Source organism: Salvelinus namaycush, chromosome 12 (assembly GCF_016432855.1).
Source record: "Salvelinus namaycush isolate Seneca chromosome 12, SaNama_1.0, whole genome shotgun sequence".
Classification (NCBI taxonomy): domain Eukaryota; kingdom Metazoa; phylum Chordata; class Actinopteri; order Salmoniformes; family Salmonidae; genus Salvelinus; species Salvelinus namaycush.
Window position 1 is genome coordinate 10,340,763 of NC_052318.1, and position 20,709 is coordinate 10,361,471.

Below are 20,709 nucleotides of genomic sequence, written 5' to 3' on the forward strand. Positions count from 1 at the left end.
CTGCAGTTAGGGTGAATCCCATCTCTTTTAAAGAGTTCTCCCACAGCAAGTCAAAATTGTCACAAAAGAAGACCTTCCTGTTTTTATAGAGTTTCTGACGGTCTGGGTTTGGCAGCGCAGTAGCTGTAACGTTCCGAACCGTTTCTATAGCACGGCAGGCGGCCAGAGATGACTGTTCTCTTCCCTGTGCAAACAAGGGTGTTCAAAGAAATGTTGTAGTCGTCCTTCAGTTCGCCGAAAGCGAATGCTGTTAAATCCTATGCGAGTGACAATGTTGCCAATGTTAGAGTAGTTGGCTTGAACGGTGGGCAGGAGGGAGTTGATGTATTGGACACGGGCGCCTGGGCGACAGTGGACCTTGGTTGGACAACAGGCAGGCCAAAATCTATCACCATCGAGCTTCCCACAACGATTGTGGTTGTAATGGAATCCGATGGGGAAGGTGTGCCTCAACTCATGCCAGTCTGACTCGCCACACAATTACCAGTAGCAGCAGATTGCATCAGAATCCTCAGGGAATGTGGGCATGATTCCATGCCCACATTCTCTCGGCCAAAGGCCTGAAGCCCGGACCCAAACAAAGTCAGAGCAATCGTCAACATGCCAAACTCGTCTGATGCAAAAGGAGTGCAGCGTCTCATCGGCTTCGCAAATTATCTTGCAAAGTTCATGCCACACCTATCGGCAGTCCATGAGCTTCTGCGCCGGTTGCTGGACAAAGACACACCATGGCACTGGCTACCCAAACAAGAGGCCACGGTGCAGGAAATGAAATCTCTGACTTCATCCATGGTAGTGTTGCGCTACTACATTACGACGCCTGTCACAATCCAGAATGACTCCAGCCAAAGTGGACTTGGATGCTGTCTTATGCAGGAAAGCTAGCCCGATGAGAAAGAGTGCCTCAGCATTGTCTTCTCCTGCCATCGCTTACATCACTACTGATATGGTCGAGAGCTGATCAACGCTGAAACTGTCCACAAACCACTCATTGCCATATTCACTAAACCTCTCCTCAAGGCGTTCAAGAGGCTTCAAAGCATACTCCTGACTCTGCAAAACTACAGCCTGAAGGTCGTCAGGACCAGAGATGTACATCAGCGACACACTGAGCAGGGCAAAAGCACAACGTACAGGCCACTTATCTGTTTGCTACAGCAGGAACAAAATGGTCATTATCCCCAAATCACTACGTCCAGAGATCAATCAAATTTATTTATGAAGCCCTTTTTACATCAGCCGATGTCGCAAAGTGCTGTACAGAAACCCAGCCTAAAATCCCAAACAGCAAGCAATGCAGAAGCACAGTGGCTTGAAAGAACTCCCTAGAAAGGCTGGAACCTAGGAAGAAACCTAGAGGAACCAGGCTCGAATACACTCCAGTCACGTTTGAGGTGACACATGTTATCGCCAGGCACATGAAACATTATACTGGCCAAACATGCATGCAGAAACTAAAGACGTTGTCAGCAGCTGTACCACATTCAACAAGTACGCTCATGAACAGCAAAAGGAAACCATGATGTCATATGAACTGCCCACAAGAGCCTGGCAAATCATCAGCATGGACTTAGTCCTTTTGTCTGTGACTGAATATCTTCTCATTGATCACTACTCTGACTTTTGGGAAATTGAACTGCTCCCTGACTTGTCTGCAGAGACAGTCATAAAGCACTGAAAGGTGCAGTTTGCAAGGCAAGGTCAGCCTGACAAGGTCATCATGGACAATGGCCCACAATTCACTGCACAGTTCAAGCGTTTTGCCTCAGAATGGGAGTTTGACCACGTGACCTCCCCTCCAAGGAACCCAAAAGCAAATGGCAAGGCAGAGTCAGCTGTCAAGATTACAAAAAACCTCTTACGCAAAGCCTTGCATGACAGCAACGACCCCTGATAAAAACCTGTTACCCAAGGCCTTGCGTGGCAGCAACAACCCCTGATAAAAACCTGTTACCCAAGGCCTTGTGTGACAGCAACGACCCCTGGAAAGCCATCTTACAGTGGAGGAACACTGTAACAGCAGCCTAGCGCAACACCTTCTGTCCAAACGTCTGAAGACTACAATCCCCATAGCTAACAAGCTACTTGAGCCCTGCGTCATGGTTGGCGCCACAGAAAGCAACTCTCTAAGTGCTTCTACGACCGGACTGCTCGAGACCTACCAGAGCTGGAGGTGGGTGTCACGGCCCCTCTGCATTGCAGGGGCGGTTCCTCCTGCAGGCAGAGGAGGGTCGTTAGTGATTGGAGCCACCTGGGCTCAGGGTATAAAAAACTGCTTCACTAATCACCTCTCTCTCTCTCCCTCTGCTCCTCCAGGTATGATCCTGTTTTGTTTGTTCCTTTGTAGTTTTGCATAGTTTTCACTCAGTCATGTTCACACACAGATTCACGCATCCATGCACTTTACATACACCTTACATTATGATACTTCCACACCTCATTCATTTGTCTTTGTTTAAAGTTAATAGTTTTGTTTAGAATAAAGAACCTCTAATTGGCCTATACCTGTTGTTTGTGTCCCCTCATTTTTGTCACAGGCTATGAACCGGCCTGTGACAAAAATGAGGGGACACAAACAACAGGTATAGGCCAATTAAAAAGGTTCTTTATTCTAAACAAAACTATTAACTTTAAACAAAGAAATGAATGAGGTGTGGAAGTATCATAATGTAAGGTGTATGTAAAGTGCATGGATGCGTGAATCTGTGTGTGTGAACATGACTGAGTGAAAACTATGCAAAACTACAAAGGAACAAACAAAACAGGATCATAACTGGAGGAGCAGAGAGAGGTGATTAGTGAAACAGTTTTTTATACCCTGAGCCCAGGTGGCTCCAATCACTAACGACCCTCCTCTGCCTGCAGGAGGAACCGCCCCTGCAATGCAGAGGGGCCGTGACAGTGGGTGAAACGATATGGATGAAACCTCTGCCGGGAGACCACACAGGACTTTGGAGGCTGGGCACATGCCTACAGAGAGTTGCACCATGTTCTTACCTGGTAGATGTCGGTGGCTCCCTCTATCATCGTAGTCAGGTGGATCTGCACATAGCAGAGCAGACAACAAACCAGAACACGCCATACACTCACCTAGATGAGCTGGATCATAGTCCAAGCCTACGGGCAAGGGGCGCAGAATTTAAAAATGAGCTAACTGAAGGTGAGGCTTCTACCCCACCAAGCTCTCCAGATCATGGCCCTAATCCTACCCCTGTCAGAGACCACACTTACTCACGGGTGGGTAGGCTGTGTAAGCCACCGGACAGGCTTACTCTGTAATTGTGGATACCATTTTATGTCTGTGTCCAGTATGAAGAAAGTTCAAGGTAGTTTCGTGTCTGGAATTTACTCATGGACTCATGGTTTTTGTGTGGCAAATTAGAAAAAAAAGTTACCAATCTTTGCTTCAGTTATTTGACCATGTCAAGGGAAAAAAAGTCTAACAATAACAGCTTCGCTGTGAACCCCAAATAAGTAAATGGTATAGTGAAGGTGATCAATATATTGTTTTGGGATGATTTACAAATAGCCTGGCTGACGCGAACCACGTGACTACTCGAGAGCTGGTGTCAACCAGACTATTACAAATATGCTTCCTTTGCACAATGAATCATCGATCTCAAATGTCTTAGTGCTATCAATCAGGCTATGATCTCGGTCTTATTAAAAAGCCACATTAGCAGATCTGAAAATACTGTAAGACATCTGCCTAGCTATAAAACGAAAAGTTTTACTTGGATGGTTACAATTACACAATGTAGTTCTGTAATTTCACGATTTAATAAACATCACTATAACTAAAACGCTACATTATATTTATGTATATACAGTTTGGGAAACATTCCCGAAAGCATTTCACAACTGATGATACAACAAGTGTCATTTTTGGGAGCTATAGTCAAACTGTATGGTTAGGTTAAATATCAGATTCTATGAATTTGTGGCTGTGCCAACTAGTGACCACTCTGCAGAGCTGCCTCCAGAACAAGATTCATGACGAAAACCGCTAACCTGCAAAGAATTTCCTGACCAGGACCGAAACTGTAACAGGTTGGTAGAGAGTACAGCGAAACCGGCACACCTGCTAAACTTCATAATATCACACATACCTGGGTGAACGACGTTGAAGGCATCTGCGAATCCTTGCGTCGCTCAGGTAAGATTCACCTTTTTATTTTTTGACTCAAACTGAATAAAAACAAAACCGTTTCCCCTCATTTCAAATATGAAATAAATCGACAAACGGTTTTTGAGGAAAAAACCACAGCTAATACGGTTCCCGTATAGCTACTGGCTACATTTAACAGCCACACAGGAAAGTCTGAAAGGTAATAGAATTCCAGCCCAACCAATGAGCAGATGAGTGGGCGGAGCTTTCTGAATATTAGTCCTTTTATTAAATCTTCCCTTTACAAATTGATTGCAAGTCATGAAGTATGACTTAGAATTGAACTATCTTATTTCAAATAACTTATTCAAACATAAAGGGGTGTTAGTTTAGATGTTCTTTATCTCCAACCCATATAAATAGGTTATACAAGCTAATGGTTTTATGAAATGCCTATGGGATGTTTGTATAATAAGCAATGACTGCAGGTTTCTTACACACCATAACAAAAGACCAACTGTAGTCAAGGTTTCCAGTTTTAATGTTGCGTGCACAAGTACAGTCAAATGCCTTTCTTGCTAGCTCTAAACCCAACAATGTAGTAATCAATATCAATGTATTACTAAAAATAACATAAGGTAGAACAAAAACACACGAAAAATAAGAACATGAGAAGTAAGATATTTACAGGGTCAGTTCCAATACAATATTTACAATGTGCAGAGATACTAGAGTGGTAGAGGTACAGTGCCTTCAGAAAGTATTCATACATACCCCATGACTTATTCCACATTTTGTTGTGTTACAGTCTGAATTCAAATTTGATTAAATAGATGTTTTTCTTTCAACTCATCTATCTGCACACAATACTCCATAATGACGAAGTGAAACCATTTATTGAAAGTTAAATACAATAATATCTCACTCACATAAGTATTCCCACCAGACTCAATACACGTTACAATCACCTTTGGCAAATAGTCTTTATGGGTAAGTCTCTAAGAGCTTCGCACACCAAGATTGTACAATATTTCCTTATTATTATTTTTACAATTATTCAAGCTCTGTCAAGTTAGTTGTTGATCATTGCTCGACAGCCATTTTCAAGTCTTGCCATAGACTTTCAAGCATATTTGAGTCAGAACTGTACCAGGCCACTCAGGAACATTTAATGTCATCTTGGTAAGCAACTCCAGAGTATATTTGGCCTTGTGTTTTAGGTTATTGTTCTGCTGTTGGATTTGCTCCAAACACTACGCTTTGTATTCAGGACATAAAGTTAATTTCCTTGCCACATGTTTTACAGTTTTACTTTAGTGCCTTATTGCAAACAGGATGTACGTTTTGGAATATTTTTTATTCCGTACAGGCTTCCTTCTTTTCACTGTCATTTAGGTTAATATTGTGGAGTAACTACAATGCTGTTGATCCATCCTCAGTTTTCTACTATCACAGCCATTAAACTCTGTAACTGTTTTAAAGTCACCATTGGCTTCATGGTGAAATCGCTGAGCAGTTTCCTGAGGTAGTCATTCAGAAATCACTATTATTGCACACAGAGTGAGTCCATGCAACTTATATGGCTTAAGAAATATTTTACTCCTGAACTTATTTAGGTTTGCCATAAGGGGTTGAATACTTATTTATTCAAGACATTTCAGTTTATCCGTTTTCATTCATTTGTAAACATTTCCGAAAACATAATTCCATGACATTATGGGTTATTTTGTGTAGACCGGTGACACAAATTCTCAATTTAAACTATTTTAAATTCAGGCTGTAACACAACAAAATGTGAAAAAAGTCTGAAGGCACTGTAGAAATGTATAGGGGTCATTTCATTGAACCTTTATTTAACTAGGCAAGTCAGTTAAGAACATTGTTATTTACAATGACGTAAGGTAAGGTGACTAGGCATCAGGATATATGATAAACAGAGTAGCAGCAGAATATAGGATGATTGTATGTGTGTGTGTATTCAGTATAAATGTGTGTGTATGTTATGTGTGTGTCAGTGTGCTTGAGTGTGTAGAGTCCTGGGAATGTGCATAAAGACAGTGCAAAAAATACAATACAAGGGTCAACTCAGATTGTCTGTGTAGACATTTTGTTAGCTATTCAGCAGTCTTATTGCTTGGGGATAGAAGCTGTTCAGGAACCTGTTGGTGTCCGACTTGAGGCACCGGTACCACTTGCTGTGCGGCAGCAGAGAGAACAGTCTATGGCTTGGGTGGCTGGAGTCTAACGATTTTCCGGGCCTTCCTTTCACACAACCTGATATATAGGTCCTGGATGGCAGGGAGCACAGCCCCATTGATGTACTGGGCTTTTATATGATAGGGAAATGTGAACATAGCATCTGAACATCAGCGTCTATTCCCTTGGCACAAAAGGGTTACTGTTCTCCAACCAGAGAAATGTGGGTTGAAAGCTAATTATTTTAAGAGCTTTTGTACACTAGAGCTATACGAATACGTTCAGTTATGCACGGCCTAGCATAGTTAAACACACGCTGTAATGCTGAGGACCCAACAATATTGTTAAATAACTTAGAGAAAGTAACCGTGCAGATGCAGCTCTTTGGCTGTGGATATGTTTTGGGATTCTTCCACTCAGATGACCAGTGGACTTTGTCTGGCAGATCAGAAAGCACCACATTTAAAAAAAAAAATCTAAGACTGTCTCCAAGCCAAGACAGACAGTCAATGTAGTGACATGACAATTAATGTCCACGGTGTGGCTACGGTATGAAAGTGACGCTTCTTTGTTCCTAGTTTTTGTTGGCAAAGAATGAACCTTACATTTTCTTCGTCAGTCATGAAAACCCGCTCATTAAATTGTACGTGTTTGAGTGAATTTACTTACCAAGTGCGAAGGCGAAAAGTTACAACCGTTTCATTACTAACGACAGAACTACAAACATGAACCACAACTCTCACCATCTGTAAACGTCACAGCCTGTCGAGTCTACAAAAAATATATATATATATTTTGCATTTTGAGAAAGTACTGTCTGTTAAAAAATAAATAAAACACAACCGTCGGGTGAGTCCGAGTCAACTTGAGCAGGCTAACTAAACTGTAGGAGTTGTAACGTTAGCTAGTTCAACATTTCGGCGATGTGTTTAACTTCTTGACCGTCAACTATTTTGAGAACAGGAATCGAGTATGAGCAAATCAATACACGAATACAATTTTATATATCTGACCGGTTTCATGAATTTAATGCTAGAATCAAAAGGTAGTACATTATGGGGTCAAGAAATTGCAATATAATCCGTTTCTAAACAGAGGTGCAACATCGCGAGACTTAAGGGAAAGCTTGCTACAAGGCCGAGGTTTGAGAAGACAATGAGAAAAGTGAAAGTCTGTATGGGTACAGGGCTTAACAGAAATGGTAGCAGGTGAATGTTTAACTTTTGTTGCACACATATCCAGATGATGCTTCGTACCATTTTGCGGAATTAAGAAGCCAGAGACCAGAAAGGGCCCTGTGTCACTAAAATTGGTTGTGATCAATGAATGTAAGGTTTCTACATGCAATCAAAATCACGTTCTTAAATACATTACAAGTACTGTATACTGACATTATGTATTGGAAACGACAGGTAAATTGAAAGACCATATATATTTTATTCTCAATAAGGCAAAATACAAAGAATATTCAGGACAGACTCAAATATCCCATTAGTAACAAGTAATACTTCACAATAATTTTAAATGACATGTTATTCCAAGTTTGAATAACAACCTCAAAATAGTACCTTTACTTAATATATTGCATCCATAATATATATCTCAGTTCTCAATATTTTGAAACTAACCCAATTTAGACTACCGTACTTTGTATGCTGATGGTCTTTGAGAAAAATGAAGCGCAACATACTGTATTAACTTCTACAACTGCTTAACAGAGAAATACACCTCATTCAAAAGACATCTCAGATCAATTTCAAAAGGGATACAGCTTTCTCACATGCAGCAGAGATGTACAGTTGATCAAAAATAAAAAAAACGTCTCACTCCAACATCCATTCAATGTGATCAACAATATACATTTAATGGATTTACATGTCTCCATATCAAATACAGAACATACATTAGCACTTGATTCTAAAGACATTGATGATGACAATGACAGTGGTGAGCAGGAGACAAGGCATACAATACAGAAACAAAAATGATTGATATGGTTCAGAGACTTGTCATCTCTTACATTTTGGAAGAAAGAAAGCTCACAAATGTGCATATATATCTTAATGACACAGATGCATCAATACAAATGTTTAACTGTAGTAAAAATTCACCCTAAATGAATTGTTTTATATACAATTTGTACAAATTTGTATTTAAATAGAAACATGCAAGTGTTACGTCTTTCTATTTAATTTCATAACATTTTATTTTACCCTGGATGTCTTCAAGTTATAACTAATTATACTGACCATATTTCAATGTATCAAAACAACTCATACTACGATATCTTCTAAACTCATAAAATTATTTTCAGTAAAATATTTTTAAAATAAAATAAAAAATAATGGCTGACAAAGCAAAAGGGGCAGAAAAACGAATAAATATGAGTGAAAGACTCACGAGAAGTGTTACAATTATCCCAATCATCTTTTGTACATCTAAATATATTGAACAAGCCTTGAAGCTGTACAAAAGTGTACCAGTGTATGAAAACATAGGAGTGGCTACACGAGCACGCACACCCAGAGGAATATCTATGAGAAAAGTGGCCTCCAGCTTAAGGTATAAAATGGCTTCATAAAGCCATCCATGTTTGGTTACTAAAACAGAGCTATATATATACACATATACACATATACCAGTAAATCAGTGGACAAGCATGATGCACAAGCTAAAAACATTGGACATTTCTGTCAAACCAAACGGGTTTTGACCGACAGTTAAAAAGAGCGGAAATTCCTGATTTCAAACTATAAGCCCAAAAACGATTTAAAGATTTTAGTTTAAAAAAAATCCTGCATAGATAAAAACCATCTTCCTCTACTCTTTGAGTGTAAGAAGAAATAACAGTTTTCCCCAAATGAAAGACAAGGGAGCCAATGAGGGAGAAAAAAGGTACTAGTGTTTCCAGCATGTGTATTCTGTAAGTGGGCTGATAAGAAAAGTCCTTCACAATACAATACCACTTATTCATCAAGTACATTTTCCTGTTCAAAATCACTTATGTCCACATTTGCCTTGCTGACAATACAAAATAACAGAAGAACACGTAAATATTAGGCCAGTTTACCACTACATTAGCGCAATTTGTTATATTATATAACCTGTACCATAAATATATAGATAATAGATTACTTAAGTTTTGTAGTACACAAATTACTATTATACTATGTAGAGAACCCAGTAACCACTTTTAAACATTTAAATATGACATTTTCATATACAATAGAAATACTTTGCATTTCATAGCTCTTTCAACCCCGTTTTCAATCATTTTAAATCTGAAAGTTTGAACAGAACTTTGAACAGAGCAACTGCTTGGTACATAAATAAAATCTATATTGGCCATGTATTTTTCGACTGAAATATAACACTCATGTAATCTACGTATGGCTAATGAGCACCACCAACGTGTATGCTACATCAATTATTAGAAGAATTGTTAATTGTGGTCTTAAAATGCGAATGCATTTATGTCATTCCTTGCACTAACTTTCTGCTTTCACTGGGCAACTTTTGCAGAAACTATACAAATAATTACATTGTGTTTCAAGGATAACATTTGCCATACCAACCACACCCTGCTGTGCCTTAAAAAAATACACTAACAGCAACCCTTTCCAGTACAGATCTATAAGGAATAAATGGAACAATAACACCTTGTTTAGAAATGAACATCTCGCAGGGCAATTCATAGGAAGAACTCATTGACAGATAAGAAATATATTGTGGTGCTTCAGAACGATGAAAGTAACTTCAACAAAATCAATTGAATGGTGTATCACAGGCTAACACCAATATGGTCAGCCGCAAGCTACCTCCCCTTCAATGGCAACTGTTAGAGTAATGTGTGTATGTGTCAGGGATATCTGTCAGGCAAACCAAGCTCTCGTCACTTCACACACCATCAGTACAGCCTTCAACCCACTGATCACAGCTTGAGTCCAGTACTATTCCAAAATCATGTTTGGAAGCTTAAAATTATTCTTTAAAATGTCTGGCTGGATCTGCATTTCAACGTATGGTATATTCTAGTTCCCTGTATATCTGATACAAGGCACAAAAAAGATAAGACAGACCTTAGTTTTAAAGCACCTTTGGTTTGAGGGAGGTACTTCGGTAAAAATAACACATTAAAAGCCAAATGTGAATAATGTGCTTTTAGCCTATAGAATAAAATGTATTTAGTGTATTTCATCTATAATAATTCAGCAAAGGCATTGTGCCAAATAGAAAAATGGCTTTCCTTTGCACAATCCAAAGATATGACAGAGGAAAACGCTGATAGTGGATATAGCTAGAATGTACCAATAGATCTGTGCAGTTGGAATCCTCCTCCTCCGTGTCGGACAGTCGTAGGTGCAAGATGCTCCATAACGCTCAGTGTTTTTGGCAAGCTGGTGTAGAAAATGGACACAGTGTTATAGATATGTCTGAGGCAGATAAGTTCACATGTGCATGGAGGGGCAGCGGTGCGTTGTGGTGGACGGTGTGTGTGTGGTGTATATAGAGTCCTTCAGGGAATGAGCTTAGCGTCCAGCCGTAGCCAGTGTAGGCCCTGCCGCGTGAAGCGCACCAGTTCAGTCATGCTGCTGGTGTTGAAGATCAAAGGGCCCATCACCTTGTCCAACTCCGCAAAGAACTCTACAAAACAGACAGGAGACATAACACGATCAGAGTGAGCAAGGTAAACACTTAAGAGACCTCTAGCCCAGGAATGGCTTGCCAGGTCAACACGTCCAGAGCTAGTTTCACTTAGATTATGGATTCATTCTGGAGCCTAATATAACGTCTTAAACAAGCAGTAGATAGGATATTCATACCTTGAAAGTTGGACTAACACCCCCACATATATTCCATAGGAGAGGATGAGCCCCCCCCCCCCAGGAGAGCAAACGAGTCAGGTACCTTTCTGCTCTTTAGACAGCTGCTCTGCTTGGTCCCACACCTCAGTGGCGAACAGGAAGTTGGAGGTGACCTGGACGTAGCTGGCAGCCATCTGGTGGATGCGCTGGGGGATTGTTACAGAGGAGCTGCCGCTGGATGTGCCTGACGAGTAGCTACCAGCACTACCTGGGGACAGCTTGGGAGAGACTGGCGAGGGCATGCCTGCCGCTTTACTGGAAGACAGAGAGATACAGATGGCTGGTAAGCGGGGGAATCGCAACCGCTCAAAACGAGATGATTCAGCATAACGTCTAGACCATTAATTGACAAGTGAAATACATTTAAGAAGACTGTTAGTCTCAAGACAGCATACAACTAATAAAATGTCTTACCTTCCCATTCCAGGAGAGGGAGCTTGGGTGTTGCTCAAGGAATTCTGAAAAACAAATTGAAATGCAGAACAAACGTTTGCCATTTGTTATAAACAAATATAAGCAATGCAAATTGACTATCATTCTCCTCATCCATACAACACTACATTCAAAGAACACACATTTGAAGTGACAATATCACAACTCCTATGAACTTGCACCAAGGAAAATAAATTACCTTCAGATGCTCTGTGAGTGTTTTAGAATATTTCAGTGCACTCTCTTTTCTCAGCTTGAACAGTCGCAGGTAGAGGAGGGACTGGCAACGCAGGCTGGAGCGGCAGGGAGGGATGGATGAGCGTTAGCAGTGACTCAATGAGCAGGGGAACATCGACGCTCCAGTCCAGACACTCTAAATGGAATCTAAGCTATGAGCTATGAGTCAGGACACCTACCACAACACAGCTAGCCGTTTGTCTGCTGACGTAGCGTCTGGGGCCATGTAGCTCTTTAACTTCATAGTGTACCTGAAAACACACACAACGAGAGACCTTAAAGACCGGTTCCCAGCATTCTAAGGTTTCATAATAATAATAATGTTAATACTGTAAATTCCGTGAATAATTTGTCCATTTATGCAATGCTGAGTCTATGGTGTCTATGAAATGTAATTGCTACCATGAAGATATTTGCTATTTGATACTGAAATGATGTCATTAAAACATGTTGTAGAGAAGTTGTAGAGAAATACAGCCATTTGTTCTTACTTGATGAGCTCCACGGTCTCGGCATACATGGGGAAGGGGGACTTAGCCTCCTGGGCACTCTTCTCCAGTGCATTTCCACACTCGATAAAGGACACCACAGCATCCAGGTAGTACACAGCCTTCTCAAACCGGTCCATCTGCACACAGGAACACCACATTATTAAAACTGGCTCTTAAGCAACTGATTCCCTCTCACTCGAATTTGGGACAGTTAGTAGCAAGGGGAATGCTTCATGACCAGTGCTTGTGGTGAAATTACAATGTTGGTAGTCATGAAATATCATTATGTAGATTTCTAATAAAATGTTGATGGGTTCCCTGGATAGTGTAGAATAGGACTAGACAGCATCCAGTCCCCCAATAAGGGCAGTGAGATGCACTTAGGCATCTGATGATAATCCCCAGGGTGCACTATTGATACCAAGTGTGGACAATTATAACTACTCTAGCTGCTCCACTTTCAGTAGCCAGAGGAGCCAATAAGATGATGTAAAAGCACTACACAGTAAAACCATTGTAACTGTTCCGATTTCAGAGCGTGTGCAAAATAATGACTAAATTCCCAAGCTTTTCGTGCAAAAACAGTAAGCATACTCTTGGTTTCACATAACAGCTAACATACTGTATATGTATGCAATCATTTCTTACCAGAGCATCTGCGTTGTGTTTCAGTTTCTTGGCCTCTTGTAAGTAGTGATCGGCAGAGTGAATCCTGAAACAAAACAGGTTCGCCCGTGAGTTTTTGCAATTATTTCCTGTACTTTGAAAAATTACATAAAAATGAAGTACTTTCCCCCCTTTCCTAATTCCAATAGACTCTCCGAACTACACAGCAATATATAGGCAGGGGGGTGAAGATACTAGGCCATGTTAAGCGGCCTGTTTTATTTACACAGGCACATCCCAGGGGCTTTCACATCCCAGGGGCTTCACATTAAAGGCAACCCTATAACTACAGCTCTACACGCTGGCTAACAGCAGGTTATCCACAGTGGAGAGGAGGCGGCTCTTCTTACCTGTCCTCAAACACCAATTTTGACCTCAGGGACTTTGAGCCGTCCGAGGAGACCGGTGGCACAGCAAGCTGGTTATCAGAGCCCTTTGAGGATTTCTCCTGCAGAGACAACAAAAAAGTTTATAATCCTATGTGGGATATTTTATGTGACCGTATAACAAATCATGCAGTGGTGAGCTACAAATCTCATATTTGTGTCCTTCCCAAATGTATTTGGAGGGCATGGCAGTGAGTGGACATTTTGTGCAAGATTTGAGCCGTCTTAATACTCAGTTCAGCTGGTAACGGGGACTCCAGTGACGTGTACACACGTTTGTATAAAATGGTGTCTAGTAGAGCAAGACAGTGGGCTGACATGGTAGCGCAAGACAGTAGGTTGACATGGTGCAGCCCACATAGATGGACAGACAGCTAGACTAGACTGACACACACAGACCTTGCCCTCCCGGGTGCTCCTGGCCTGCTTGTCCCCGCCTTTCGTGTATTTGGAAGTGGAGCTGCTCTTGGTGCTGTGGCCTCCCTCCTTGCCGCTGCTGGCTCCGCTGGACAGGGAGGTGGATGACTGGCTGACCGTCCGCTTGCGGCTCTGATGCTCTGCCTTGGGCGTCCTCTGCAGCCCTCCTGACCCTGATATGGAGGGAGAGGGCACCGGCTCCTCCTTCACCTTGGCCTCCATGACCCTCTTAGACCTGGTGTGGGTGTTTATCAATGATACCATTCAATGATACCATTCAATGTTCACAATGTTGGAGTATAAAAGTTAATGTGATGGTTTTGTTTGGATGAAAATACTCACTCTTTGCTGCTGGTCTTGTGGTGAGATGAGGATTTGTCTTCAAGTCTGGACTTCTTGCCATCAGGCTTGGTGTTCTCGTCGTCATTCTAAGTTGATTAACAGAGGAGAGGAAAGGATGATTTATTGTGGGTGCATTTGAAAGGGTGTAAAATAGATAGATATGGTACTAGACTGGGTATCAGCTGAACATGAAATATCACAACACTCTTCAAACTGCAGCAAGACGGCCAAAAGTAATTGACATTCAAGCTTAACGTACCCTGTCAAAGCAATCTTTTTCACCAATTTGCATAGTAAACCAAAGTCAAGTCCTAACATGACATGAATAGCAGTGTGCTGTGGCAGGACATACCTTGTGTTTTCTCTTGCCCTTACTGGAGATCCTCTCAGAGGGCTGCTTCTGGAAGTCCTTGCTGTCTCTGTCCATGGAGCAGTCCCTCTCTACTTTGGGCTCTACTAGGTCTTTGTAAGGCCGTCCGGGGACACGGGAGAGCAGGGTCAGGTCAATCTTCACCATGAGCCCCTGCTGCTGCCTGACGGGGAAGCGGTCGTCTGGGTCGCTGAGAGGAGAGAGCAGCTCTTTCTCTTCCATAGGCGAGAACACACACACTGGAGTCCTGATGCTCTCTGTGTACTTGGGGGTCTGCGACGACGAGGGAATGCTGTCGTTCTCCTCTGATTCTGAGGAGGAAGAGTCCGTGTCCACAAACTTCCTGGACTTCTTGATGGGCGCCTTGCTCTTGCGCTTGTCAACAGCCAGTCTGGGCGAGGACTTGGGCTCCTTCTTGATGTTGGGTTTGCGGGAGCCTTTGGTGGCGGCCTTTGGTCGATGGGGAGGGATCTCTGGAGCAGGTTCACTCTCCACCCTTAGCCCCCCCTTAGGCTCCTCCACCACAGGGGGCTTCTCAGACTTTTTGGGCTGTTTTTTACCCACCGTCCTGCGCTGGCCTGCGCCACCCTCGCTCTGAGCCGGGGATTTCTGCCGGCCACGGCCGCTCTCGGAGCCCTTCTGTGCTGCTCTTAGGTCTCTGCTAGGTGTGGGCACCCCTGAGTCCTTAGACCCTCCCTGCCCGCTGTATCCCCGGCCTGAGCTCTGGTCCCGCCCCTCCTTCTTGTACTTGGTGGGTACATTATTGTCCACTGGGGAGGCCGGAGAGAACTGCTTAGCTTTCTTGAACCAGTTGTCCAACTGCCATTTATTGGCTGTGGCTGGTTCAGGCTGTGAGGAAAAGTGTGGAGATAAGACTGGGATCTACAAAAGCATATTCTGCACACCTCAAAAGGTCAGCTGCAAGAAGGTAATTGTACTGACCAGGAACAATTGTCATTGGTTATTATTATTACTAATGATAGGTCAAAGGGAAGAGAGTAGTCAAAGGTCTGAGTAGGCCTACCTCTGGTGATGCAGGGCGTGGTGGCTCATTGGCCTCGCTGTCCGTGGAACTGCTCTCGCTCTCACTGTCTGACCCAGAGCTGCTCTCTGAGCCACTGTGACTGCTGGAGTCGTCCCGCGAGTGCTCTGCTCCTTCGCTGTTATTACTGTTGTTACTGTGGGACAGAGACACGCAGTTAGTTAGCGAACAGCAAGCTGGGGCTGTTCTTGTGAAGGCATCATCCGTTAGTAGTTACACATTAAAATAGCTATCTATTCTTCTAGCATTTATTTTCAGTTCTGAGTGGGGAGAATCATATCAACAACGTGCGCTAAAATGGGTCTGTCAGAGACCAGTAAGCCACTACCTTGCCGATGCGTTTCTGGAAGCATTTTTGGCCGAGTCCTGTTCTCCATCACTGTCCTCATCACTGCTGAGCTTCAGGTCATCCTCCAGCAGAACATTACTGGAACATTACAAGGCCGTGTATGTTACACATTAACACCAAGTATGGCTTCTTTATCACACAAACAACTATTGGGAGAACTAAGCAATAAGGCTCCTATTCTGTGTCCCTCAATGCTTGCGAGTCTTTATGTCAAAGGCATGAAAAGACAAAGTGCTTGGAGGGAGAAACTGTGTCACCTGTCTGGATCATTAAGCAGCTGGCAGCTAGCCATAATGTTCAGGGAGAAGGGGAGGGACACTCACTTGGCCTGATCTCCGTCGCATGGTGCTGCCTTGGACTGGTGGCTGCTCGACGTTTTGGTTTGTCTCTCTGAAGGTGAGGAAGGGTGAGACGAGAACTCTTGAGCATTACGACAATGGTGAAATCAACCTGTATCCAGAGGTTCAAGATGCGAGAGACTTATCTTGTATGTAAAGTCCTGGGCAATACTTACTGTGTGCACCTGGAAAACTTGCATGCTGAGTGTCCTAAATGTGAGACATGGTCAAGAAATGTTTAGATTATACAGAGACATTACATGCCCTTAAAGTCAAATAAACATCACTGCTCAATTATATTACAAAACAGCTGTTTATTGATTATGCTATAGTGTTTAACTATTTACCATTTATATATAGAGCATTCCAATATACACCCCCCCGCCCAAAAGATATCCATGAAAAAATTGATTTTACTTATTGTACCAATGACTAGGGCAAAATAGTGCCGTCTGAATTCAGATCTTTGCAAGAGTTGGAAATTCTCATATTTGAATAATCCTCAACCTCTGTACGTCACTAAGGCCTGCTCTGCAGTCTGACCTTGGAAGGGAATGAAAACTTTGAAGGCTCCGTTTTACAGGGGGTGTGGATGGCTGTCAACGGAGGGGGCCAGGACTGAGTCATTTCCTGGAGGTAAAAATAGAAAATGTAAAGTGAAGACCTTAATGACTTGGGGGGGAAAAAACTTGCATTTCTTACAATACATGTTATCATCTGAAAAACAACCTTACCTTTAAAATCTCATCAACACAATTAGCATCCCCAGTCATGGGACCCTAGAAATAACAAAGATCATACCACTGTAAGAAAAGTTTTCAAAAATGGCTTGTAAAACAACTGATTACGTGGCATGCTAACATAATGACATTGTAACGAAAAAAGTTTTATTCTCTAGAATTTTCTACTCATTCTAGTTCTGTGGTTTTACCTCAACAGGCTGCGAGGGGATCTTGAGCTTGGAGAGCGAGGCCTTGCCGTTAGACTTCATCTCCCCCATGGTGCTGCTGTGGGACTGGCCGCTGTACATCTCTGACGAGGTCTTGGGCTCCACCGTCTCCTGGCCATCCATGGGGCGCACGTAGGCTGTGGGCTTCTGTAGCATGGAGCTGGGCTTGGACATAAGCGAAGGGGGGAAGGCCTGGCTGGAGTGCGGGCCGCTGGGGAAGGATGTGTGCACACGCGACGGGGAGTCCCAGTTGGCCTCGCGCTCGCGCGGGGACTTGGAGCGGTAGCGCTCTTTGCCGTGGTGCTCAGCGCCCAGTGAACGGGAGTGACTGGAGCTCAGGGAGCCCTTGGCTGGGCTGGACGTGTGGGACTTGGAGTGTTCTGAGCCATGCTTACTAGACTTCTTGTGTTCCCGCTCGTGTCTTTGGCTACTCCTGCTACCGCTGTGGCTGCCCTGGAGGCTGGATCTCTTGGAGGACTGGGAGGACGAGGTGCTGGCCGCTGGGCCTACTGGAGTCCATTTACTGTTCTGGCCACTGCCTCGCTGCTCCCCAAATAGAGACTGGCCCGACTTCTCCTCGGAGGATGAGCCTGAGGGTTTGCCACCGAGTTTTGGAATTGTGTCTCCGATAGGTTCCTTCATCTCGTCGTAGTTTCCAAGCATACTCTGGATACGACTGGACAGCTTATCTTCTTTGCTGGACTGCACAGACAAAAACAGAGAGAAAGATAGAGGGTCACCTTCAGGACAGCAGTTAAGGCCTTGAATTAATTTACGTAGTCAAATACAGTGCCTTTGGAAAGTATTCAGACCCCTTGACTTTTCCACATTTTGTTAGATTACAGCCTTATTCTAAAATGTATTAAATTGTTATTTCTCCTCATCAAGCTACACACACAACACCCAATAATGACAAAGCAAAACAGGTTTAGACATATTTTTGCTAATTTATATAAAAATATCACATTTACCTAGGTAGTCAGACCCTTTACTCAGTACTTTGTTGAAGCACCTTTGGCAGCGATTATAGCCTCAAGGCTTCTTGGGTATGACGCTACAAGCTTGGCACCCCTGTATTTGGCAAGTTTCTCCCATTCTTCTCGGCAGATCCTCTCAAGCTCTGTCAAGTTGGATGGGGAGTGTAGCTCCACAGCTATTTTCAGGTCTCTTCAGAGACGTTCGATCGGGTTCAAGTTCGGGCTCTGGCTGGGCCACTCAAGGACATTGAGACATGTCCCGAAGCCACTCCTGAGTTGCCTTGGCTGTGTGCTTAGGGTCGTTGTTCTGTTGAAAGGTGAACCTTCGCCCCAGTCAGATCTTGTGCGCTCTGGAGCAGGTTATCACCAAGGATCTCTGTACTTTGCTTCGTTCATCTTTGCCTCCCTGCTGCTGAAAAACATCCCCACAGCATGATGCTGCCACCAACATGCTCCACCGTAGGGATGGTGTCAGGTTTCCTCCAAACATGACGCTTGGCATTCAGGCCAAAGAGTTCAATCTTGGTTTCATCAGACCAGAGAATCTTGTTTCTCATGGTCTGCAAGTCTTTAGGTGCCTTTTGGCAAACTCCAAGTGGGCTGTCAGGTGCCTTTTACTGAATAGTGGCTTTCGTCTGGCTACTACCATAAAGGCCTGATTGGTGGAGTGCTGGAGAGATGGTTGTCTTTCTGGAAGGTCCTCCAATCTCTGCAGAGGAGCTCTAGAGCTCTGTCAGAGTGACCATCAGGTTCTTGGTCACCTCTCACAAAGGCCCTTCTCCCCAGACTGCTCAGCTCTAGGAAGAGTCTTGGTGGTTCCAAACTTCTTCCATTTAAGAATGGAGGAGGCCACTGTGTTCTTGGGGACCTTCAATGCTGCAGACATATTTTGGTACCCTTCCCCAGATCTGTGCCTCGACACAGTCCTGTCTCTGAGCTCTAGGGACACTTCCGTCGACCTCATGGCTTGGATTTTGCTGACATGCACTGTCAACTGTGTGACCTTATAGACATGTGTGTGCCTTTCCAAATAATTGAATTTACCACAGGTCGACTCCAATCAAGTTGTAGAAACATCTCAAAGATGATCAATGGAAACAGGGTGCACCGGAGCTCAATTTTGAGTCTCATAGCAAAGGGTCTGAATACTTATGTAAATAAAGCATGTTTTTTATTTTTAATACATTTGCAAAAATGTCTAAAACTGTTTTTGCTTTGTCATGAGGGATTGTGTGTAGATTGCTGAGGATTTATTTAATCCATTTTAGAATAAGGCTTTAACAAAATGTGGGAAAAGTCAAGGGGTCCGAATACTTTCCGAAGGCACTGCACATGAATGAAATATGCTACCCAAAAGTATTTATTGTGGCGAAACAAATTACGAATAACCCTTTTTTTCTTTTGAGGCAAGAGATCCTTCAATGTTTCTTATAACATAAAAAAAAAACATTACGAAAAAATGTATACTATTAGCCCTCAAAGCTTCAATATTGTTTAAGAGAGCCCTATCAACTAATCAAACAAGAGATGATTGGCTTATTCAGTCGCCTCACGACCATTGGGGCCCATCTGCATAGAGAGATAAGGCCCTTCCATGGCTCCACTAGAGGTTAATCAATCACTCCCGCTACAGATGACAAGAGGTAAACCACAGAGTGTGGAGCATATCCAATTTCACATGGGGGCCCCAAACCAATTCTTTATGACACATACAAGCTGTAGGGTGAGAAACACAAGCCAATATCTGTAACAGGAAATGTAAGAACACGTGCTACACAGAGCTTGTCTGACATGGATGGAAAGACAGCACTTGTGAGGAAAGGAGAGAAAATCCATCATTGCCCATTCACACTAGTGATTGGGGGTTGCCTTGCAATATGTTGTTTGTGTACAATGCTTAAGTGTGCCACCATGCAAGGCCTACACTTTGATAGAAGGGCTTTTGGTAGCAAACAAGCAAAAAAAGGTCACATCTAACCTTATCTTTTACAATTCATGCACCAGTTTTGAAACTACATTTACAAAGTTCTCAGGAGATCACTTCAAAAATGATATCAGAGACCAATATACTTCAAAGAGAAAAGCAACAGGCCTAAAGTCATTCTACAATGACATCTAAGATCAGCATTTTTCTTCTGACTGGGGAAAGCTGAGCTACATCTGTTCTAGCAGTGTAAAAACATTAAACTGCTTCTATAGCTGTAAAACTTCAGTGGCAGCTTTGTTAAACGGATCTTTAAAGTAACAGCCATGGAATTTACAGGAGGACAAAGTAAACTAATTTTACTTGACCATGAATACTACTGGTCACGACTGATGTCACTTAACTCTCTAGAAAATATCACAAAGCGGCATTCTACTGCCCAGATGAGAAGATGGGAGTTTAAGTTAACCAGTTGATGTTTCCCATTTCTACATTACATGCCTCATTTTGTAACGGCATGGGTAAACAGTGAACCCAGGGCTCTAAAAACTGCTGAACACAACACGGCTGCCATGGTTGTCTACGGATGACGGTGGGTGAGCCACTTCCCTGGGTCCTAT

The 20,709-nt window shown here is 42.9% G+C and overlaps 2 protein-coding genes and 1 long non-coding RNA gene across 4 annotated transcripts in view; 1 reads left to right on the plus strand and 2 right to left on the minus strand.

Annotated features, from left to right (window-relative positions):
• Nucleotides 1-4,292, minus strand: part of LOC120056880 (protein Shroom3-like) — a 36,407-nt gene extending 32,115 nt beyond the window's left edge. For both annotated transcript variants that reach the window (XM_039005140.1, XM_039005139.1), the window contains exon 1: nt 4,110-4,292. The gene's annotated coding sequence lies outside the window, so the exon portion shown is untranslated. The remainder of the gene's footprint in view (nt 1-4,109) is intronic.
• Nucleotides 3,618-12,234, plus strand: LOC120056882. Its single transcript, XR_005477850.1, has 3 exons — nt 3,618-4,156; nt 11,228-11,452; nt 11,597-12,234. It is a non-coding gene; the product is annotated as an uncharacterized LOC120056882 (long non-coding RNA).
• LOC120056881 (AF4/FMR2 family member 4-like) overlaps nt 7,722-20,709 on the minus strand; it is a 28,588-nt gene continuing 15,600 nt past the window's right edge. Inside the window, exons 3-20 of the mRNA XM_039005141.1 lie at nt 17,171-17,890; nt 16,974-17,018; nt 16,783-16,869; nt 16,416-16,449; nt 16,225-16,291; nt 15,881-15,979; nt 15,535-15,688; nt 14,493-15,359; nt 14,141-14,226; nt 13,781-14,033; nt 13,346-13,443; nt 12,978-13,041; nt 12,330-12,466; nt 12,018-12,089; nt 11,801-11,894; nt 11,584-11,627; nt 11,213-11,424; nt 7,722-10,948 (exon numbers count right to left, since the gene is read on the minus strand). Of these exons, the coding sequence (XP_038861069.1) occupies nt 10,821-10,948; nt 11,213-11,424; nt 11,584-11,627; nt 11,801-11,894; nt 12,018-12,089; nt 12,330-12,466; nt 12,978-13,041; nt 13,346-13,443; nt 13,781-14,033; nt 14,141-14,226; nt 14,493-15,359; nt 15,535-15,688; nt 15,881-15,979; nt 16,225-16,291; nt 16,416-16,449; nt 16,783-16,869; nt 16,974-17,018; nt 17,171-17,890 (3,261 nt within the window). The 3' untranslated portion in view covers nt 7,722-10,820. The remainder of the gene's footprint in view (nt 10,949-11,212; nt 11,425-11,583; nt 11,628-11,800; nt 11,895-12,017; nt 12,090-12,329; nt 12,467-12,977; nt 13,042-13,345; nt 13,444-13,780; nt 14,034-14,140; nt 14,227-14,492; nt 15,360-15,534; nt 15,689-15,880; nt 15,980-16,224; nt 16,292-16,415; nt 16,450-16,782; nt 16,870-16,973; nt 17,019-17,170; nt 17,891-20,709) is intronic.